The 20101-nt window shown below is 45.0% G+C and overlaps 1 protein-coding gene across 2 annotated transcripts; it reads right to left on the bottom strand.

Moving 5' to 3' along the window:
* Positions 1 to 3835: 3835 nt before the first annotated feature.
* On the bottom strand, positions 3836 to 12967 carry LOC311425462 (sulfotransferase 2B1-like). Of its 2 annotated transcripts, XM_084501332.1 has the most exons (9): positions 12702 to 12967; positions 7336 to 7475; positions 6845 to 7005; positions 6380 to 6554; positions 5606 to 5814; positions 5101 to 5227; positions 4651 to 4745; positions 4383 to 4563; positions 3836 to 4129 (listed from the first exon to the last, which is right to left on the bottom strand). In XM_084501332.1, the coding sequence occupies exons 4-9, from the start codon at positions 6513 to 6515 to the stop codon at positions 4014 to 4016; spliced, it is 864 nt and encodes a 287-aa protein (XP_084357458.1). In that variant the 5' UTR covers positions 6516 to 6554; positions 6845 to 7005; positions 7336 to 7475; positions 12702 to 12967; the 3' UTR covers positions 3836 to 4013. The 2 variants fall into 2 exon arrangements, with proteins under 2 accessions (XP_084357458.1, XP_084357457.1); XM_084501331.1 differs by lacking the exon at positions 7336 to 7475.
* Between the last annotated feature and the right edge of the window lie 7134 nt (positions 12968 to 20101).

Here is a 20101-nt window from a genome sequence, read left to right as displayed (position 1 = left end):
GCCCATGGGAAGATAAAAGTGTCACACACATTACTCGTAAATGAGAACCCTTGTTATAGAAGTCTCAGATGAGGTTTGTGTGTTTTTTTGTTTTGTTTTGTTTTGTTTTGTTTTTCACAACACCCATATGTTACTGATCTGCAGCCTGTTGTGCTTTGATACTGATCCTTAGGTTCTGTCTGTCTGTGTTGGCCAGTAATTCCCGATTTGTATTTGTACAGTTGATTGCTCACTTGATAGCTAAACTCAACAAACCTGTGTTCACTGATAACTCCTAGAATGTTATCTACTAGGTGACTACAAATAGAAGTATTGGCTCTCTGCTCCGTATTTTTCCAGGAACTGAACTTAGACTAAATCTTCTAAAATACACTGGGGTTGCTTCCTTCCTTTCTTCCCAGCCTCCCTTCCTTCTTTCCACCCTTTCTTCTTTCCTATCATGATCATATTTTTTCTCTCATTCATCCATTTATTCATTCATTCATTCCTAAGCATACACACCAGGTCAAACCAGCCAGTTACCTGGAATCTCCCCCATCTCACAAGTATTGTTGATGACGATCATTGCCATTTCACAAAAATATTAAAGGGTTATTTTTGAAAGGATTGGGATTTCAAATTAAGATTAAAATATCTGTCTTTCCTGGGTGTACACCCAGTATTTCAACTTGATTTCCACCTTTATTGTTACTTGTAATTATTTTAGCCCTGTCAAAATAGTAAATATTTTAGTAAGAATGGAAGAAAGTGCGAAAAAATTAAACACTTGTATACACTTTCACTAGCTTCTCTTCTTCTCTGCATTGCTGGTAAACTCTTTCCTTACTCTTTCCCTTGTTGCAGATGTGATTACGCAATGTATTCTTATTACCTGATATAACCTTTGATCTATGTATTTCATTTTGGACTGTTGGCTTTTTAATTATGACCCAATAAGCCATTCTGTCATATTCTCTCCTTAGTAATTTGGTGTGATTTTGTTCTTCTGGATGATTTTTTCCTGAACACTGTATCCCTATCACTCCTATCAGCCTCTGTCCCAGAGCAGCCCCCACAACCCTGGCCAGCCCCCCATATTAATTGTTCAGCATGATGCCATATGGTATGGAATACCCCTTTGGCCAGTTTGGGTCAGCTGTCCTGGTTCTGTCCTCTCCCAGTTCCTGCTGCACCCCCAGCCTAGCCCTACATCTCTAACTCCTCTGGTTTATTCTAATTTAGTTAGTATAGAGACATTTTTTCAGACCCCTTCCTTACTGGCTAGAGAGGCTGGAATTCCTCTGTGCTGCTCTTCAGGTGAAGGAAGCAGCTGTACCCCTCTCTACAACTTACCAAAGATCTTGGGAGTGCGTAGAGGTCCCTGCTGACTGGAAGCTAGGCAATGTTACACCGAGCCATAAAAAGGGCATGAGAGAAGACCCAGGAAACTACAGACATGTTAGTTTGACCTCCATCCTGGAAAAGTTGTGCAGAAGACTGTCCTGGGAGTTATTGAATGACATTAAGGAACAAAGCTGTTATCAGGCAGAGTCAACATGAGTCATCAAGGGAAAATCCTGCTTTAGTAGATCAATCTCCTTCTATGACAAGGCCAACCAATATATATATATATATATTTTTTTTTTTTTGTCAAAAAAAAAAAAATATATATATATATATATATATATATATATTTGATATGCGTTAAACGCAGCATAGCCAGCTGGCAAAAAGAGGTGATTCTCCCACAGGAGAGGCTGTGGACACTTGGGTTGTCTAGTTTGAAGACAAGAAGGCCAAGAGACAACCTCATTGCTCTCTGCAGCTTCCTGAGGAAGGGACACACGGAGTGAAGTGTCAGCCTCTTCTCCCTAGAAGCTGATGATAGGATTCATGGGAATGGCACAAAGCTGCAGCAGGGGAGGTTCAGACTAGATATTAGGAAAAAATTCTTTGCTGTGAGGGTGGTCAGTACTGGAATAAGCTTTCTAGAGGGGTGGTTGACGCCTCATGACTGTCAGTGTTCAAAAGTGATGTGTTTTAATCCAGTAGGCAGCTCAGCACCAAAAAACTGCTTGCTCACTCTCTACCAGAAGAGTCTTTTACCAGGACAGGTAAAAGTGCAAGAACTCACAGGTTGAGAAAAGGACAGTTGACTAGATAAAGAAAAAGCTTTGTATGCAAGCAACGCAGAAGAATGAATTAATTTACTCCTACCCATCAGTGGGCAGGTGTTCAGACACATCACATAAAGCAGGGCTCATCGTGTGTAACTTACTTGGGAAGACAAACACCATCCCTCCAAGTGTCGCCTTCTCCTCCTTCTTTACGCTAGCTTTTACTGCTGAACATGGTATAGGATACCCCTTTGGCCATTTGGGGTCAGCTGTTCTGGTTCTGTCCTCTCCCAGCTCCTTGTGCACCCCCAGCCTCCTTACTTTCAGGACAGCATGAGAAGCTGAAATGTCCTTGACTCTGTGCAAGCACTGCTCTGCGACAACTAAAACACTGGTGTGTCATCATCACTATCTTCATCAAAAATCCAAAACCCAGTATCATACAAGTCTCTGTGTAAATAAATTATCTCTATGACAGCCAAAACCATGGCAAGAGGTGTTTGGATAATGCTGTTTAACATTTAGTTTACCCTGAAGTGCCTTGGCAGTTTGACTTGATCATCTTGATCATCAGTGCTCATGCTATCTTTCAATAATATCACCACTTTCTCAGACATGCCAGGATAAAGCTACTGTATCATTGACGTTCTTACAGTGAGAACTCAGCCATTTGTCCTTTTGTCATCAGACCTACTGCATTGGATGTTTTTCACAGTGCTTTACCAGGAGATGCTCTTTGCCTTTTTTAGGTGTAAGGATAGATGTGCTGTGTTTTTCAGATCAAAATGTTTGAAATAAAGGGATCTTTTTCACGGCTGCCAGAGTTATTTTATATAGGAAGAAGATCAGATGTGTTGGGTGTACCGGGGAGTGACAGGGAAGTGTGTGCAGAGGGAGTCAGAGCTGGCCAGAATAGTGCTAGAGCTTTGAGAGGCAAAAGCAGTTTGCTACAGCTCTGCTAAGCTCATCTGGGACAGGCTCTGGTGTGAGCAAAGCTGTGCTCTGGTTTTCCCTGGGGAAAACAAGTGGGTCAGTCTAGCAGAGAGGGTTGGGCAGGATTAGTGTGCATGTTTTTACGACAGAGTGAACAGGTGAGAACTGAATCAAGTGTAAAAAGATATCTAATTTGAGACCTGATATCTGTGCCCCACTGCAAGGTAGGATTTATAACTGCAGCTGGTTGATCTGAGGTGAGATGTAAGGGTATAAAAACGTGAAGGATGCTCTCCGTGTGTCTGAGGAGATGCATACAAGTGAAGTGTACTCGCTTTGCATTCTCCCTCCAGAGGCTATAAAAGCACCTAGCACTTGCCCTGAGCATATATTAGTTCCTACCTGTTAATGAGGGCCCTGCATTTAGGAGTGAGTTAGGGGGAGAAAGGGTAACCATGAACTGAACTTTTTTGCTAAAACAGCTCTATTTGTTCTATTTTCTTTGAGCTCTTCTCCTGCTGGAAAAGGAGTCTGAGTAACTGAACCTTGAAGTAAGAGACCACAGTGCATTCAGTGAGAAGTCCCAGGGAAACATCTTAGCTGGCTGAAGCTACTGAAAAAGCTGACCTGATCTGTGCTCCATGGATAGGACATGTTTCACCTGTGTACTTTCAGGGGTGTGCTACCCTCCTCTAGCAGCAGGAGAGTAACAAGTTGGAGGGCAGGGAGATGTGTCCTACCCCAGAGGGTGCCCAGAGCTTATCTCAAGGCTAAAAAAGGTCAAGAGATGGAACAGACAAGAGAGGTACAACTCAGGAGGTTCAATCCCCAAGCAGAAGGGGTGCAAATTAACTGCTTGTACGCCGAGGTTTAGAGACGTTTGTATCCCTGGGTCCAAGGCAGTGGCAGAAAAGAGACAGGTAACCCTGGTGCCAATAGCTGGTTTATATCCAGTGCTCAGCTGGCTTCAGTTAGGTCTGGATCCTAATGTCTGTCCCAGGGAAAGGCCATGTTCAGGCCCTGCATCCTGTCCTGATAGATCCTGTCAAAGGTCTCACTCTGTGCCACTGTGAAATGGTTCTTCCAGTCCCCGCAGATGCCTGTGGAAGGAACATTTCGATCTCAGAGCACATCCCAGTGCACAGCCCCCCTTTCTGCTCAAAGGCACAGGCACAACCCCTGGGTCCAGTTACCACCCTGAGGGGCTGTCCAAAATGAGATACGTTCCCCATGGACACCATTCTACACTCCCAAATGCAGGTGCTGTGGCCCTCCAGACACCCTCTGTCTGTCTGTCCCCCTGGGGACACCAAAGCCCCACTGCTTCACCCTCCATGGACCCACCCTGCTCACCCTTCCTCAGAAACTGTCCCTTAGTCTGGTCCATGATGTCTGCAGGGAGCAGGACAGAGCTGCACATGGGGTTCTCCCTCATGGCTGAGAAGGAGGCATTTCGAACTACCGAGGAGACAGCAGCATCATCTAAATCCTGTCCCAAGAACTGGCAGATGCGTCTCACACTGCCTTGCAGGTCCTGGGGGAACAGATGGAGCCTGTTAGCACCCAGGAGCTTGTGACACATCAGCATATTTGGAGCTGGTGGGTCCGCCAAGGTCTCTACCTGTTTCAGCTCTTCGTAGGTGATGAAGAAGAAGTTTTCCTGGTCCTTCATCTCCATCCAGCCTTGGACGTGTTCAAACCAGGAGCCATGGGGCACTGATGGGAGACAAAAGGCAGAAGGGGCATGGGTCAGATCCTGCCAGGGTTTTATAGGGTTTGCTGACCACGACTTCCTGAAGACATCTGAACCCTGTAGAAGAAGGCAGGGAAATGGAATTTCCATCTGTTTCAGAGCCCAGCAGAGCTTTGTGGGCCTGTGGGCCTCTCTCCAGAAGTATTTTTGTGTTTGTTTTTTGTTGTTTTTTTTTCTTCCTGAGCCATTCACCCCTCTTCTGGGGGAAGCTCGGCTTCACAGCCATCATCAGTGGACCACAGGAAAAGAGCCCTGAGTCAGAGGTGATGAGAGACCCACACACACAAATGCTCTGAGCAAGCCACAAACCACACTCACGCTCTCCATTGAGAAAGTCCCTCAGGAACTGGTCAAAGGATGTGGGGTCCTCATAGCTGCTGCACATCTTGGAGAAGTAGTAGTAGGAGACAACGACATCTCGAGGATCCCGTAGGGTGTAAATAACCTGGGGTAGAGTGCATACAGGAGTGAGACACTCCTACTAAGGGAAGGCAAATTGCTGGCACTGTCACTGGCTCTGTAAATTGAGGGGTCTGGCACAGAAGGATCAACGCTGTGCTCCATCACACAGACCTTGGGCAGGGGTCCATGAACACACTAGTTCCCTAGAGTCATCGGAGCTTCCCCAGAATATCCAAAGATGCAAGATGTGAGACAGGGGGTTGCATATTTCCATCTGGGGGGTGTGTAGGACTCCCACCCTAGGCCAACACCAAAGTTCTCACTCCCCAAGGCCTCCTTACCCCAAGATTTCCCCGATCATGGGCAGTGGCCCTCCCAGCCTCCCAGTCCCCTTCAAGCTCTGCGTGGGTGCCCGTCCCACCTTGGCAGTGGAATGGGAGAAAGACTTGGGGAAGATGTGCCTAGGGAGGTGGCAAGTCAGCAGACGAGGTGAGGGGTAGCTGAGGGCTGCCTCCAGGCCCAGACGGGTGGAGAACCAAGGCATGCGGTCCGAATTGAGGATGGTTTGGCTCCAGCTGGGGTGGCCACGGCTGCGAATGAGGCTCAAGATCTCGGTCATCCACACAGTGCCTGCCAGGGATAGCAGAGATGCAGGGACTTGCCCAGGGGGTTGGGATGGGTGGACCTCACCGGCACCCTCATCACCAAGGCTGTGCTCCCTAGGAAAAGGTTCTCCCTTGCCTGTGTGAAATCACTGTAGGGGAAGGGAAGAAGAAGCTTGAAGGAAAATGGAAGAAGGAAGAAAAGGAAGAAGGAAGAAAAGAAGCAAGAAGGAAGGAAAGGAAAGGAAAGGAAAAGGAAAAGGAAAAGGAAAAGGAAAAGGAAAAGGAAAAGGAAAAGGAAAAGGAAAAGGAAAAGGAAAAGGAAAAGGAAAAGGAAAAGGAAAAGGAAAAGGAAAAGGAAAAGGAAAAGGAAAAGGAAAAGGAAAAGGAAAAGGAAAGGAAAAGGAAATCTCACCCAAAACATTCCTGTTCCCCACCACAAGAGAAGACTCACCCTCCAAACAGCCCCTGGAGATGATTCCACAATCCCAACCTATTTTCTGCCACAGACCTTCCCCTGATACCTACAGAGCACTCCTCCAGTCTCCCCCCCACCCCTGCCCCCCCCGCCCCCTCAGCCACCCCTGCCATACCAGACTTGGGGTAGGTCACGTTGAAGACATCATCATCCCGCACCAAGAACTCGTTGTGGGCAAAACTCAAGCTGTGCTCAGAGTTGTAGGCAGGGGGGAATTTAATGCCTTTGTACGTCACGTAGTGAACTGGCATTGTGCCCAGGTAAGGACGGGGCACTGCAGCTCTGCAGCCCTACACCGGGGAAGGAGAGAGACAGAGTTCTGACTCCAAGCTAGGAAACATCTTCCCACATAGCAGGCCCCGAAGAGGACCCCATCCATCCCATTTGCCAAGCATCAGGGTAGGGGTGTGTTATGTAGTGACACACACTCTCTGATACTTCCTCTTAAGGATCCTACATCAACAGCAGGTTGTCTAGATGGGGAACTGCTGGCTTATAGGGCATTTAAGAAGCCCTGGGGCTAAATTCTTGCTAATGGACCAATGTTTCTTCTTTCTCCCTTGTTGCCCCAGGTGTTTACCTGCCCTCACAGCTTGGATGGGTGTGTAGCAGTTATCTTAGCAGGATCTTGGGCAGGCCAGGGAGACAGGAGGCAGCTGGAAGCCAAAAATTCCCTGTCCGGTACCCAAGACACAGCTTTACTCTGCTGCAGGAGCTGTAGGACCTCAAGGCTTCCAGGGGCTGGAGAGAGAATAAAAAGGAGAGGAAAAGTTTTCCTACCCTTGTGCTGCCATTCTGGAGCAATGATTAACAAGCTCCAAAGTCCAGCAGCCCTCCCTTTCTTGCAGGGGGGAAGGGGGCGGGTAGAGGGGACTGGTGTTTTGGGAGCACAGCAGAGATCAAAGCCGGTCCCCCACATCCTCTGCCCTGAACCCAGACCCCCTGCAAGAATCCCAGTTTTCTCCCATGCCCCTTTATTTTCCCATGTAACTCTCCATTTTCCTCCAAATATACTATTTAAAGCCCCCAGAAAGACCCAAGGAGTCCTACTGCAGTGCCTGCATTTCTTACCACTTATATTTCCCACAGCCGCTTTGAAAAATCCATTCTATTCCCATGAGCTGAAGGTCCTTTCCATTATGTCAAACTATGCTGAGATTGCATCTTAAAAAATGCTGTATCCTCCAAAAGGAGGAGAATGGAGCTCAGTGCTACTCAGGAAAAGAAAAAAGGAAAAAAAAATAAATAAAAGGCAATTTAGCAAATCCACCTGTGACATTAAAAAAATAACCTGCCAGGAAAAGAAGAGTTGCCTCTGCAGCAATAAGGCATGGGGTAATTCTTGGTTACTCTTCCTCTTCTTCATGAAAAACCTTCTTAACTGAACAACTGTACTACACGGAGAGGAATAGGGGAAATTCCTTTTCCAGTGAGGCATTATATGGTGCTCCACTCCAAGGACAGGGATGTTTAATGGCCTTAATTAGAAGCAAGAAAACACCAACCAATACTTTTAGTAAATAAGGCAGCCACATAGTCACATGTGAAATTAAAGGTATTTTCTAAATGCTACACTAGGGATGAATGCAATAGACTAAATAAACTATTTCTTGAAGTTTTTATTATTATTATTAAAAAAAAAAAAAAAAAAAAAAAAGGGTATTTTGAAAAACTTATGTAACACAATGTTCTGATTAAGTACACTGAAAAAATAAGTTAAGTACATGGTGTGTGTGAAAAGTGCCTGAGTAGTAGCAAATATTGGCTTTGAGTGCATAGGACAGTTGTTTATAAGACAAACAACTAAAACAGCAGTTTCCCTTTTGATCACGTCCTGTTTTCAAAGCAAACAGGAGAAAAAATGGGAATTAAGAAATGTTTAAACACTTCAAAGAGGAATGTTAACTGAACACAGGCAATCAATTAACAGCAGAAGCAAGGAATGCAATTAATCCCTGGGACTACCCATCACCTTTGTTGCTCTAAACTAAGAAAAAAGTTAAATAAAACTAAAAGCTTCAAGGAAAGCCCTCCAAAAATTGCAAAAAATTATTTTTTCCTTGCAGTTCATAAGAGAATCTACATTCTTCAGAACAGACCTAAAGAGAATCTAGCTGTCTTTTTATAATCAGCAGTTAATAAATAACTAGACTTGCCTGACTCCAGTAAGTAAATACACTAGCCTAAATGATCATTTTAAAATGGGCAATTAATGTGCTTGTAAACACCCTATCTTAGATGTATAGTTATTGTCCTGGTTTCAGTTAGCACAGAATTAATTTTCTTCCTAGTAGCTGGTGGAATGCTGTGTTTTGGCTTAGAATGAGAAGAGTGCTGATAACACCCCGATGCTTTAATTGTTGCAGAGCAGTGCTTATACTAAGCCAAGGACATCTCAGCCTTTGCTCTGTCCTGCCAACGGGCAGGCTGGGGGGTGCAGTAAGAGCTGGGAGGGGACAGACCCAGGACAGGTGACCCAAACTAGCCAAAGGGGTATTCCATACCATCTGACGTCATGCTAAACAATATATAGGGGTGGCTAGCCGGGGGGAGGGGGCTGGACTGCTCGGGGTTAGGCTGGGCATCGGTCAGCGGGTGGTGAGCAATTGCATTGTGCATCACTTGTTTGTACATACTATTATTACTTTCGTATTATCACCATTGTATCATCATTATTATTATTGTTATTATTATTTTGTTATTTTTTTTTTTCTGTCTTATTAAACTGTCTTTATCTCAACTCACGGGCTTCACTTTCCATTTCTCTCCCCCGTCCCAGAGAGGGAGGGGGGAGGGTGAGCGAACGGCCGCGTGGTGTTTAGCTGCCGGTCGGGTTAAACCACGACAGTTATTTAAAAAATAAGGTCATCATCTGTATTTTAGAAATATACATCTCATCATATTTAGAAGGCAGTAAAACAGTAAAAAATGTTTGGTTAGTTAAGATAGAGACAAAAATGAAAAAATATGATACTAAGTTTTAGATATGTTGAAAATCATAAAATTAAAATTAAAATTAAAAAAGTAGCATAAAATCATCCATGCTACTGGGGAAAAAAAAAAAAAAGAGAGGATTTTAAAATGTAACCAAGTGTTTTAAGTCAAACTTTAAGGAAAAAACTGTAATTTTCAAGATTGTCAAGTAAAAATACTAATATGCAACAATTTCAAATTATGCTTGTTAAAGCACAATTAACAGAAAGTAAGAAGTATTTAAAAGTATCCTGGTTTTGGCTAGGATAGAGACTATTCTCATCCTAAATCCAAAACACAGCACCATACCAGCTACTAGGAGGAAAAAATAATTCTACCCTAGCCAAAACCAGGACAAAAAGCTAAGAAAGAATTAAGGCATGCTTGTCTTTTAAAATGTAATTATGATGTATGAATAATAAATTCCTTTTTGAGCACCGAGAAAGAAGCCCCAAATGAATCCAATGAAACCTGAATTCAAAGGAAATTAAAATTATTTAAAATCAATTAAAGTCATTAATTGAAATTATTACTTTAATTTAAATTAACCTAATTAAGGTTATGATAACTGAGTGAAGTCTCATTAAAGAAAAAACATTCATGCCAAAGGGGAACAGAAGTCAAACACGCCGCACTTCCGAGCAGCCTGTGCAATCACCCTGTTGCTCCAGCTCCAAAAAGACCAAATCCCTACTTGGGTGGAAATTAAAAATAAATAAGGCACCAAAATGTCAATATCAGGTTTGGAACTGAAAGGAAAAGAGATTTATTTTTTTCACAGATCTCACCTAAAGGCGATGCAGTGGTAATGCACTACCCTCTCTGGGTACCTAATGACTTGTTAATTAGATGTAGACTGCAGAAGGGAGATTTGTCTCAGTGTAAGGCAGGCTTCTGGGTCTCCTCTGGAGGCACCTAGTGGTGGTCCTGTGATAAGTGATGCTGAGCAGCAGCATGTCCAGATGGGATTATGAGGAACATCAAATGCCTGCTGCTTTGACACATGATACTCTGCCCTTCCCCTCTGAACATAAAGGGATGCATAAAGAAATTGACATGTCTAATTCTCAGGTGCTTATAAATGCAGCCCTCCAGGTTGGTGAGCACAATGGTCCCCACTGGGATAAGCCACAAGGAAGTCCATGTCACCATGTCATCGTGTCCCTGTGTACATCAGTTGCCCCAAACCAAGCCATTCCCCACCTCCCAAGAAGGCAACAAAGTGAATTGCAGCACTGAGGTGTTGTCAGAGTCCAAGCAGCTTGGGGAGACATGAAGGAAAATCTCATTTTGAATGTTTGAAGCGCCTCCAAAGATCCCTTCACCTCCTCTGACTGTGCTTGTTTGCAAACCTGTTTGTTTTTGGTGTGGCTTTTCAAACAGTTCCTGCATTTCTTTTATTCCCTGCCTGGAGCAGCTCCATGCAGCCCTGTATCTCTTTGTTTGCTCTGCCTCTTGGCAAACTTAATTCAAAGAGCTGGATTATCCATGGGTCCTTGGAATCACTTGCAGCCCTTGCAAACAATTAGGCTTACATTTCCCTGCCTTGTTCTTGTGCTGGGGAGATTGGTTTAAGAGGCTATGTTACACAGTGCAGGTAATTTTGTATTTGAGCTCTTTGAAAAGGTTTACGTAAATCCTGATGGTGATTGTCCATGCTATTGGTTTATCCTAAACCCTCTTGTACCGAAACTTTGGCATGAGGATAAAAGGTGGCAGAAGCATCTCAGAAATTTCCCAAAGCAAATGCCAAAGGACAGGTTTGGTTAGCAGAGTCGTGACCCAACAAAATGGCTTCAGGAACTGCAGATGGCAAGTAACAGGGTCAGCCCTTCCAAGGGACAGGGGCTGGCTGCTCCTTAAAAAAACACACAGGTGTTGTTCCACTTGAGTAGCTTAGAGAAGACACTACCCAGAGAATAATCCTAAGAAGCTGTCCTAAAACACACTTTTTGCATTTATTTTGAGCTATTTTGCTTATTTAAGCATAATTTCTAAAAACTGTTGGCTGCTCTGCTAGAATGGGCAATTCATACTGACTATACAAATCACATCTTCACAGAGGATGAGCCATCTGCCAGTCTTGCTGGTGAAAAACAATCTTCATAACCCTACAGTGGAGCTGAGATGCTGCTTCCAGTGCTCAGGGCCCGCAGAGTCACAAGCACTGTGAAGGGTCTTGCCCCTTTCAGTAACTTAGATCTTGGGACTTGTATGCAGGAATTTTAATTTGCCCTTAATGTCCTTTAACAACCTCCAGAATTGCCCAGACCTTATACAGGTGGTACAAAAAGAGAAAAGGTAGCAACAGAGGTATTAAAGACTAACAGAGATGGCAATGCATGCATCCATCTCAATATCATCTTTGACTTTTTTCTCTGCAGCTGAATTGAAAATTTCTGCACCTGCAAGGTCTTCATGATCATAGCCCCCATACTCTCCACCAGCACCACCCCATGTACCTCCAGTCACACCCTGTCATATCTTTCATATCCTCTCAAAACACTTTCCATGATTCCTGGTCGTCTTATTGCATGTCTGAAACAGTTCCCCAAGGTCCATCTCTCTCTCCACTCCTCCCTCCCTCTCTCTGCCTCAACCTCCCCCATTCCTCAGTTTCCCTCACTTAAAATCTTTTCATGGAGTCTTCATGGATTGATGCAAACCAGGCTATGGTTCCCCCTGCTTCTCCATTTGATTCCCTGGCTCTAATTTCCTCCAAAGCTGTTGGACGAGGAGATTAATCAAAATCACTTCTAACTGTGGGACAGGAAAAAGATTTTTTCCCTCTTCTGAGCTTTCTCCTTCACTGCTACTGAATAAATGTGGCTGCAGACAGGGATTCTCAAGGTGTTGGTGCTTTGTGGGTAGCAGCTGCAGCAGAAAGCAGCTCCAAATAACATACATAAGATTCCAATGAGGTTTTTTTTCCTTCTTTGGGGAGTGCTTGCTGCGCCCCTGTTCTTTTCTGACACGGGTAGCTCCTTCCCCTTGTTCCTTTCCAGGCTGTGTATCTGCAGTACAGCATCCACTCTAGGAAGGAGGCATCGAGGCACAGCTAGGTGCAGAAGACATCTGGTTGGTACTGCTGCCAGAAGGGTTTGGTTGCAGACCGGTGCGAGTACAGCAAGGGCAACCAGCCACAAGGTACCCGCAAGGTCTCCCAAGTGGATTCAGGATGTGTCAAGTACAGCAAAAGAAAGCCAGGAGAGAGAGGAAGGGAGGAAAATAAATAAATAAATAAATAAATAAATAAATAAATAAATAAAGGCAGTTTTATTTAAGCATGCCTTAATAACGTATTTTTCTTTCAAAAATATAAGCATGGATTGGGAAAAATAATGCATTTAACATTGTTGAACATTATTACAGCTGACAAAAAAAAAAAAATCTAAACTGGTATATCAGCAAAGCCTCTCCCTATATGAAAGACTGAGGAGATATTACTTGATCTTACTTCTTACCTGCACAAGCTGAAAGTCCCTTAAATCCTGATTTCTTCCTACTGTCAGTATTTCTGTATGTCAAGCTGTGCCCCCTGCATACAGATGTGCTTCATTATCTGCGTCTGAGCTTGTTTCTTCGGTGCAGCCCATGCACTCCTCTTCCCACACCCTGTGGTATTCAGCATTGAGAAAATAACTGGAACTCTGGGAAAGAAAAAGGAAAGAGAGACATTTGGATCAATGTAGAGATGACAGCAACTCTCCTGACACTTTGGAGGACACAATTTATGGTTTTCTAAGAATTGCGTACCTATACTTCATAAAACATGGAACAAACACATCATAAAACTGTAACAGGCATGAGTAAATAGATACCCTGAACCCTTTGGGTCCTGGGGCTGGAAGCAGCAAGGCTGGGGTCTGGTGCTTCATCTTTTTCTGTTTCATTCCCAGGTTCTGACCCAAATTTCTTCATGGAGGGGAGTGTTATAAATGACTCAGGATTCAAATTAGGATTAAATAAAAAAATAGGATTTATTGAAAGAATATAAAGGAATAGAGGTAAGCAAGCAGCACTGGGTGCACCGGGAGTCTCCGCTCCACCAGGACGCACACCAGTTACATCAAGCAGCTGATTTTTATGCTCCTAGACTAATACATATTCATTACTACTTCTAAAAAAAATAGATTATTAAAATTAGCTTCCGGGGTGCAGTCCCTCCTACTGGAGCATGCGCAGTCTCCTCTGGGGTCTCTTCTGGGGGTCTCTAGGGGTCTTTCATGCTGAAGGCTCGTAGTCTTCCTCTCCCCCTTTGTACTTACTGGGCACCATGCCAAGTTTATAGAACATCCTCTTCAAGTCTTGTCTCCCAGCCGTCCTTCAGCTTCTTTCTCCTTCCTCTTTATCTCTCGGCCCTCCCTAACCAGATACCAAAGATCCACATAGTATCCCACAACAGTCACTAGTTGTTATCAGTTGTTCTGAAACTCCCAGACACACGAGTAATTAAAACATTCTTCCCCAGCCATTCACAGACACATCTATAGCAGTGTTAGAAATAGAAGTCCGGAATAACAAAAGCAAACAGGTTCATAAATTTAAGAAGTGATAAATTGACTAGAATGAGGGGGAGACTGGGACACACTGCATCTGTGGTTCAAGAATTAAATTGCCAGTGCAGGGCCCAGAGGCAGACAGGATTCAAACAGAATTGTTCTTTATGGACACGAATTGTTAAAACATTCCTCACAGGAGGGTCAAGCCTTGGTACAAGCTGCCCAGGGAAGCAGTGCAGTCCCCATCCCTGGAAATATGTAAGAATATCACTGGGCAGGGAGGATGAGCGAAATTGTTATAAGCATTAGACCAGTTTAATAGTTGCTAATCATAATGTTGATTATGATTAGCCTGTTTTCTGAACTGAGTTATATAGCACATGACTGTGCTATACATACATACTGTATGTGTTCCCTGTCTTGCTGCTTATCCTTTCCAGGTGTTGGTATAGGGTTATTATTTTAGTGTACGGTGTAACGCTGGCTTATGGTATGATAAAATTACTGATCATGAGACTAATCTGGTATTTGTACTCAGCATCGCCCCCAATTCCATAATTCAGAAACCACGTCTCAGAAGCTATTGATAATTACAACTTTTACCTTCTCTTCAGGGAGCCAATCTAGGGATTTTTCCCACTTGTTCACTCTCCCTTTCTCCTTCTCCTCCCCCTTCTCCTCCAGGTGAGTTACGATAGCTCTTCAAAACTCTGAATATCCTTGGACTATGAGATTTGCAAAAAGATTTTGGTTGTCGTCCAGGTGAGCACCTTGTCACCTGGCTGCTCTGGTGCTGGGACTGTGAAGCCAATAGTCTGAAATTAGAGGGCAAGAACCAAGCAGCTGGGATCCCTTGCTAGGGAAGGGGGCATTGACAAAGCAATTGGAAGAGGAGCACAAATCTTCACCCTCTGGAGGCGTCTCCTGTTGGGCTTGAAGGAAAGGTGTCCCTTCAAGGAAGATCTTGGATGTGAAACAGGCAAGCAGACCACCATGGACAGGGGAATCTAGCCATGAGAATTTGCCGTACTGGAGGTGATTTATGATGACCTAGACAATGAATATCTATCCAAAGATCCAGGTGAAGTCAAATGTACAGGACCCACGTGGTGGAAGTTTGTATGGAGCACACCATTATTATGTGCCAGCTCATTGACAGTAATGACCTGAAAAGACCATGAGGAACCCACAGTGGATAAATTGACTAGACAACTCCAGCAGCACAAAGAAAGTCTCTCCTCATCCCTATAGAATCTCAGCTGTGGAGAAGCTTTCTGAAGAGGTTCACCAACTCAAAGAGAATGCTTGGGAGAAAAGATGTCCACCAGCTTAAAGAGAATATATTTTCCTCCCCACTTGCATGAAACAGTGTCTCAGCTATCAGGGTAAGCATCCTTCCATTCACGTAGTAAGATATAGTGGGTAGCCACCCTGTGCCACCCTGTGGTTTTACCTATGTAACCATGGAGAAGACATGAGAAAATGGGATGGAAAATCTACCTCGACACTAGAGGCACGAGTACATGAATTGCAAGGAAAAACAATCAGAAAAGGGGGGGATTCTAATAAATTTGCTGCTCCGATTTCCAGTGGGCAGTCCTCCAGACACAGAAATGAAGGTTCTGACCAGAATTAGAGGGGCTCTGCCTCCAGCCAGGGGGAGGAAAGGGACAATCAAATTTATTGGACTGTGTAGATTCAATGGCCTGGCACGTCAGATGCACAGAAGTATAAGGCTTTAGTAGACACCGGTGCACAGTGCACTGTAATGCCATCAAGTTATAAAGGGCCAGAACCCATCGGTATTTATGGGCTGAGAGGGGGATCCCAGCAGGTAACTGTTTTGGAGGCTAAAGCGAGTCTTTTCCCTTTAGAGAATCACAGATTCCCTTTAGAGAATCACAGATTCTCACAGAATGACCCCAGGCAGTTCTCCAAGGCCGAATTCCCAAGGATCTGGGCTTATTTCTCCTCATTTATCAGTTCAGGGTTGGAGGATAAACAGTGGAGAAAGAGCAAGAGCTGTGCTGAGATAAGATGCTCCCTGCTCCCAGCAGGTCACAGGTGTTTGTCTTTTCAGGGATGAGAGTGGGGCAGATGTTTTGGCTTCATGCATTTTTAGGGATTTTAAGGCTTCTTGCTCTATTTTCCTTCTTTGGTCTGTTTTCAGAGGGTACTTTTGGATCAGGCTGCAACTGCGCTTTTTTTTTTTTTTTTTAAAAAAAAAGGCTTTTAAATAAAAAGCAATGTGCCATAAACTCATGCAAGTTTAGTGCCTCATTCCTGCAGCGTGTCAAGGTTCACCTTCATGTGGAAAAGCTACTAAAAGAGGAAAGTCAGGGATTTTTTTTCCCTGTTCTTGACCTTTTCGTCATAAAGCCAGAAGCCAAAGTATATTTAACAACATTTTAAAAAGCTATCATAACGCAGCCTGAGGTGTTTCTTTAGAAAACAATTTGTAATCTCTCAGCAACCTTAGTACATTAGATAAGACATAGATGAAAGTACATCAGCACATAAATAACCATACCAGACTTACAAGATAAGAAAAGCACAGGACTTTACGATATTATCAGTACTTTTGACCCAGGCACAACATGGATTACTTCTTAACTCATACAAACGTGACACAAAGGCTGATATGAAGTAGATCTCCATACCTAAAGAGCTTGGTGCAGAGACCTGCGTTGCATGGCACTGGGAGGCCAGGTCAGCCACATAGGTGCTGTTATTTATTATCTAAATTAGCAGAATTTACAGACCTAAAGACAAATCTGTACAGATTTGTATTTTGCTGAGGAGACAATGTCCTATAAAACTGGAGAGCATCATGGGGAGCAGGGGCAGTAAATGAACCAAACACAGCAAAGCTAAAAACAGCTTTAGCTCAGAACAGGGTTAACTTACCCAAATTCACATAGCTGGAGTGCAGATGGTGTCAGCCAAGCCAACCACAGAAGATACCCTTGCTGTCACTGTGCCAGAAGACCTGACTCAACACAATCGATGTTGATGTCTCCCTAAGGTGAGGTGAAGTGAGTCCTGGAGGTGTACATTTCTCCCAGATGACTGCAAAGAGAATTTAGATCAAATGCTAGGACCAACCAGCAACACAGCAGCTGTCATATTCCTGTAGTCTATCCTATAGAAACATCCTGTGCCTGCCACTCCCCTGATACTGTCACACCTGTGCATCCAAAATGTTTATTGCTCTTTCTGGGAAAAATAGTAGGAACCCAGGACTATATATCAGATACATCCTTTTCCTCCCAAGTGCAGCTCACTGTGTTTTAAAAGCATATTGCAGCTTAAACTTGTTTTTAAAAATAAGGTTTGCAGTCAGCCCCTGTTTAGCAACACCTTTGCCTTCTCTTGCAAATAAGAATGGGAAATAGGGCACTGCAGAAAAGCTTCCAGTTTCCCAGGGGAAGCAGCAAAACTAAAGCAGACTCCAGTTTTCCAGGGGCACAGAGCAGGAGCTTTTGCTGAAACAGCATTTCTCCTGGGGATGGGGGATGCAGCTAAAATGGGGATGCATCGCAGCTGGCTCGATAAACATTTGCCACTGCAGAAGAGTAAACAGCTGCATTAAGCATCTGAATTGCACCTAATTTGTCTGCTGTAAGTCCTTTCTCTTAAGCTTGGGTGTTCTATAGTCAAGATAAATCTGGTTAGGAGTCATATCCCTATTTCACATAAGTCTAGAGGCAACCAGGATGTGACTGAAGACAGGGACTGCTTAAAATCCCAGTCCTCCCACGGGGACACGAGTGGGCGCAGCACCTCACCCCTTTCCCTCTGCCACCGCTGGCATCACCATGTTCCCAGCACACAGACACCAATCTGGAGGATGCTCAGGCATGCAACAGCCACCAGGAAGGGGATTTGGAGCTTCTGCCCAATGCAGAATTGGTCCCAGCACTGCGTTGGGCTGCACAGGCTGTTGAGACACAGGGAAAGCAGCTGTAGCCACAGGATGGCACCATCAGCCCTGGAAGGGGACCTTGGTTGTGGCCCCTGGTGCTCCCAGCTGCTGGCTTGCTGCAGCTCAGTTTGGGAAGGGCTGTCCCTGGCTCTGTGGCACTGGCTCTGCAACCCCTGGACAATGGTTTTGGTGAGAAAATGGGCCAACACTGACCTCGGACCAAAGCCCTGCCCAGTAAAAAGCTACAGAAAGTGGGGTTTTCTCCTGGGATACCTCATGCATGTGAATATGTACACGCCAAACCCATGCCCACCTGGGCTCCAGGGTCTAAAGCACGCAGAAACAGGACATTTAGCACACAGAAATAGGACATTTACTGGCAAGTTTTTACATACAGATTCACAGCTTGCTGAGAGAAGGGCTCACACATTGAGCTGCCACAATAAGACACAGAGTGACCATGCTGCCCTGCTCTATATTAATTCCAAACTTTACAGCAGTGCTTATGGAAGAATGAGCTCCCCAGCTCTGCACAGAGCCTTCAGTTTAAAGAAAAGCGTCCTAAAACAAGTATGTACAACACTTACCTGCAACGGTGCACTTTTCTTGCATTGATTTTTTTTTCTACTTTTCATCTCCTCCAAAAGGTTTCAAATTCATCCTTTCCTCAAAGTGCTGGCTTCAGTAAACTCCCCCTCTGCAAGTGCAATAGCTGCGCTGCCATCAAGCATCCTCCCTTGCTGTCTTGATGTATCTTGGATCCAGCAGCCAGGGCTGTAGTGCACAGCAGGAGGAAATCCCATCAGGAAATCCTACAGCTGGGATTTGCTGGTGCAGCCTCCAGCAGACTTCAGGCTCAGATGAAGCCACATCCCCTGGGGACATGACCCCTCTGCCTTGCTGAGGAATGTGCTCCAGTAGCACCTTTCTGCCCAGGGGCTGCAAAGTCAAAACAGGGCCCCTGCACCTCCAGGGAGAGCTGCTGAGTTAGTATTTTTCCTTTCATTGTCCCTGTGCTGGGAGTACAAGGGATGTGAAGCAAAACAGCCGTGCCCTGAAGGCAGCCTCAGCTGTTTACCCTGCTCTGTAGAGGGGAGATGGAGGGGTTGGAAATGTTCCTGGGTCACATTAGCAAACAGCAAAACCAAAACAGCTCACCTGCAAGGACGAATCTGAGCTGGAAGGGGTGGGGGCTGAGACAAAGCCCTTAATACAGCCTTCTTAGGTGTGACCATTTACCCAGAGCTTGAGCCAAGACTCTGACAGCTTTAGGAAGCTGCCTGGTACAGCTTAAGATTCATCCTAGCCCACAGACAGCAGAAATCACCCTGGGGTTCCCGGCTGAATGCTTCAGACGCTGAGCTGTGCAATTACAGGAAATGCGTTGGATTCCCAACAGCAGAAACCAAGCAGAAACGGGACAAAACAAGTGGCTGGAGCAGCCGGGCTCCATCCCTTCCCTTCCACCCCAACCCTTTGCATCCTCTGACCTCCAGGTGGGAGGTTTTCAGCTGGAAGTGGGTTTGTGCCCCACGTCAATAAAAAACTATGGGGAAGCCTCTGTCTTCTATAGTGCAGCAAGAGCTGCTGCGACTTCTGAATTTGGGGAAGGGAAGCAGGGAGGTAAAGGGAAATTTAAAGAAATTCAAGAAAAAAAAAAAAAAAAAAAAGGAGGGCAAATAAAATGAGTGCAAATGGGTGTTCATATATACAAAGAGCAGCTAAAATGCTCTCAGCTGTCCTGAGGAAGGAAAGGTGGTGATTTATAAGGACAGCTGAGGGTTGCCTGAGCAGCTACATCAGAGCCACACAATCTGGAAGGCAAACACTGGCTCCTTGTTTGAAAGCAAACACAAGGGCTGGTTTCCTCATCCACTTCTTGCAGGGGAAACAAGTGCCAGCGGCGCTGCAGCCTCGTGGGCTGGTGGTCAGAAACGCTGCCCCTGGACTCTGAAACCCATCCTTCTGCATCCCTGCATCTTGGGTGGGTTGCCATGGGTGAGCACCAGCAGGCTCAGCTACTTGCTCGCTATCCCCAGAATTGGATGATGAAGAGAAAAAGAATCCCCCAGAATGGGATGGGTTGAGGTAAAGAGAGTTTAATAGGCAAAACCAAAGCTGCATCTGCAAGCAAGGCAAAACACAAATTCATTTAGTCCTTCCCACCAGCAGGCAGGTGTTTGGACACTTCCAGGAAAAGCAGGGCTCCATCCTGCATAAGGATTACTTGGGAAGACCAACTCCATCTCTCCAAACGTCCCCATTTTCTCCTCCTTTCCTTGGCCTTATATTGCCGAGCATGACACTGTACGGCATGGGACATCCCTCTGGTTGTTTGGGGTCAGCTGTCCTGGGTCTGTCCCCTCCCAGCTCCTTGTGCACCCTGAGCCTCCTCGCAGGCAGGGCAGCATCAGGAGCAGAGAAGTCCTTGGCTCTA

The sequence above is a fragment of the Aythya ferina genome, assembly GCF_964211825.1.
Source record: "Aythya ferina genome assembly, chromosome: 31".
Taxonomy (NCBI): Eukaryota; Metazoa; Chordata; class Aves; order Anseriformes; family Anatidae; genus Aythya; species Aythya ferina.
Note: the sequence above shows the minus strand (reverse complement) of the source record. Positions and strands in the feature narration are given on the sequence as shown.

Bases quoted from the DNA above. Each gene is read 5' to 3' on its own strand.
- LOC311425462 (XM_084501332.1), bottom strand. From the start codon at position 6,515: ATGCCAGTTCACTACGTGACGTACAAAGGCATTAAATTCCCCCCTGCC. The intron at 5,815-6,379 runs GTATGGCAGGGG...TATCCCTGGCAG, and splicing joins CGTGACCTACCCCAAGTCTG to GCACTGTGTGGATGACCGAG. The intron at 4,130-4,382 runs GTGAGCAGGGTG...TTCCTTCCACAG, and splicing joins GGGACAGTTTCTGAGGAAGG to GCATCTGCGGGGACTGGAAG.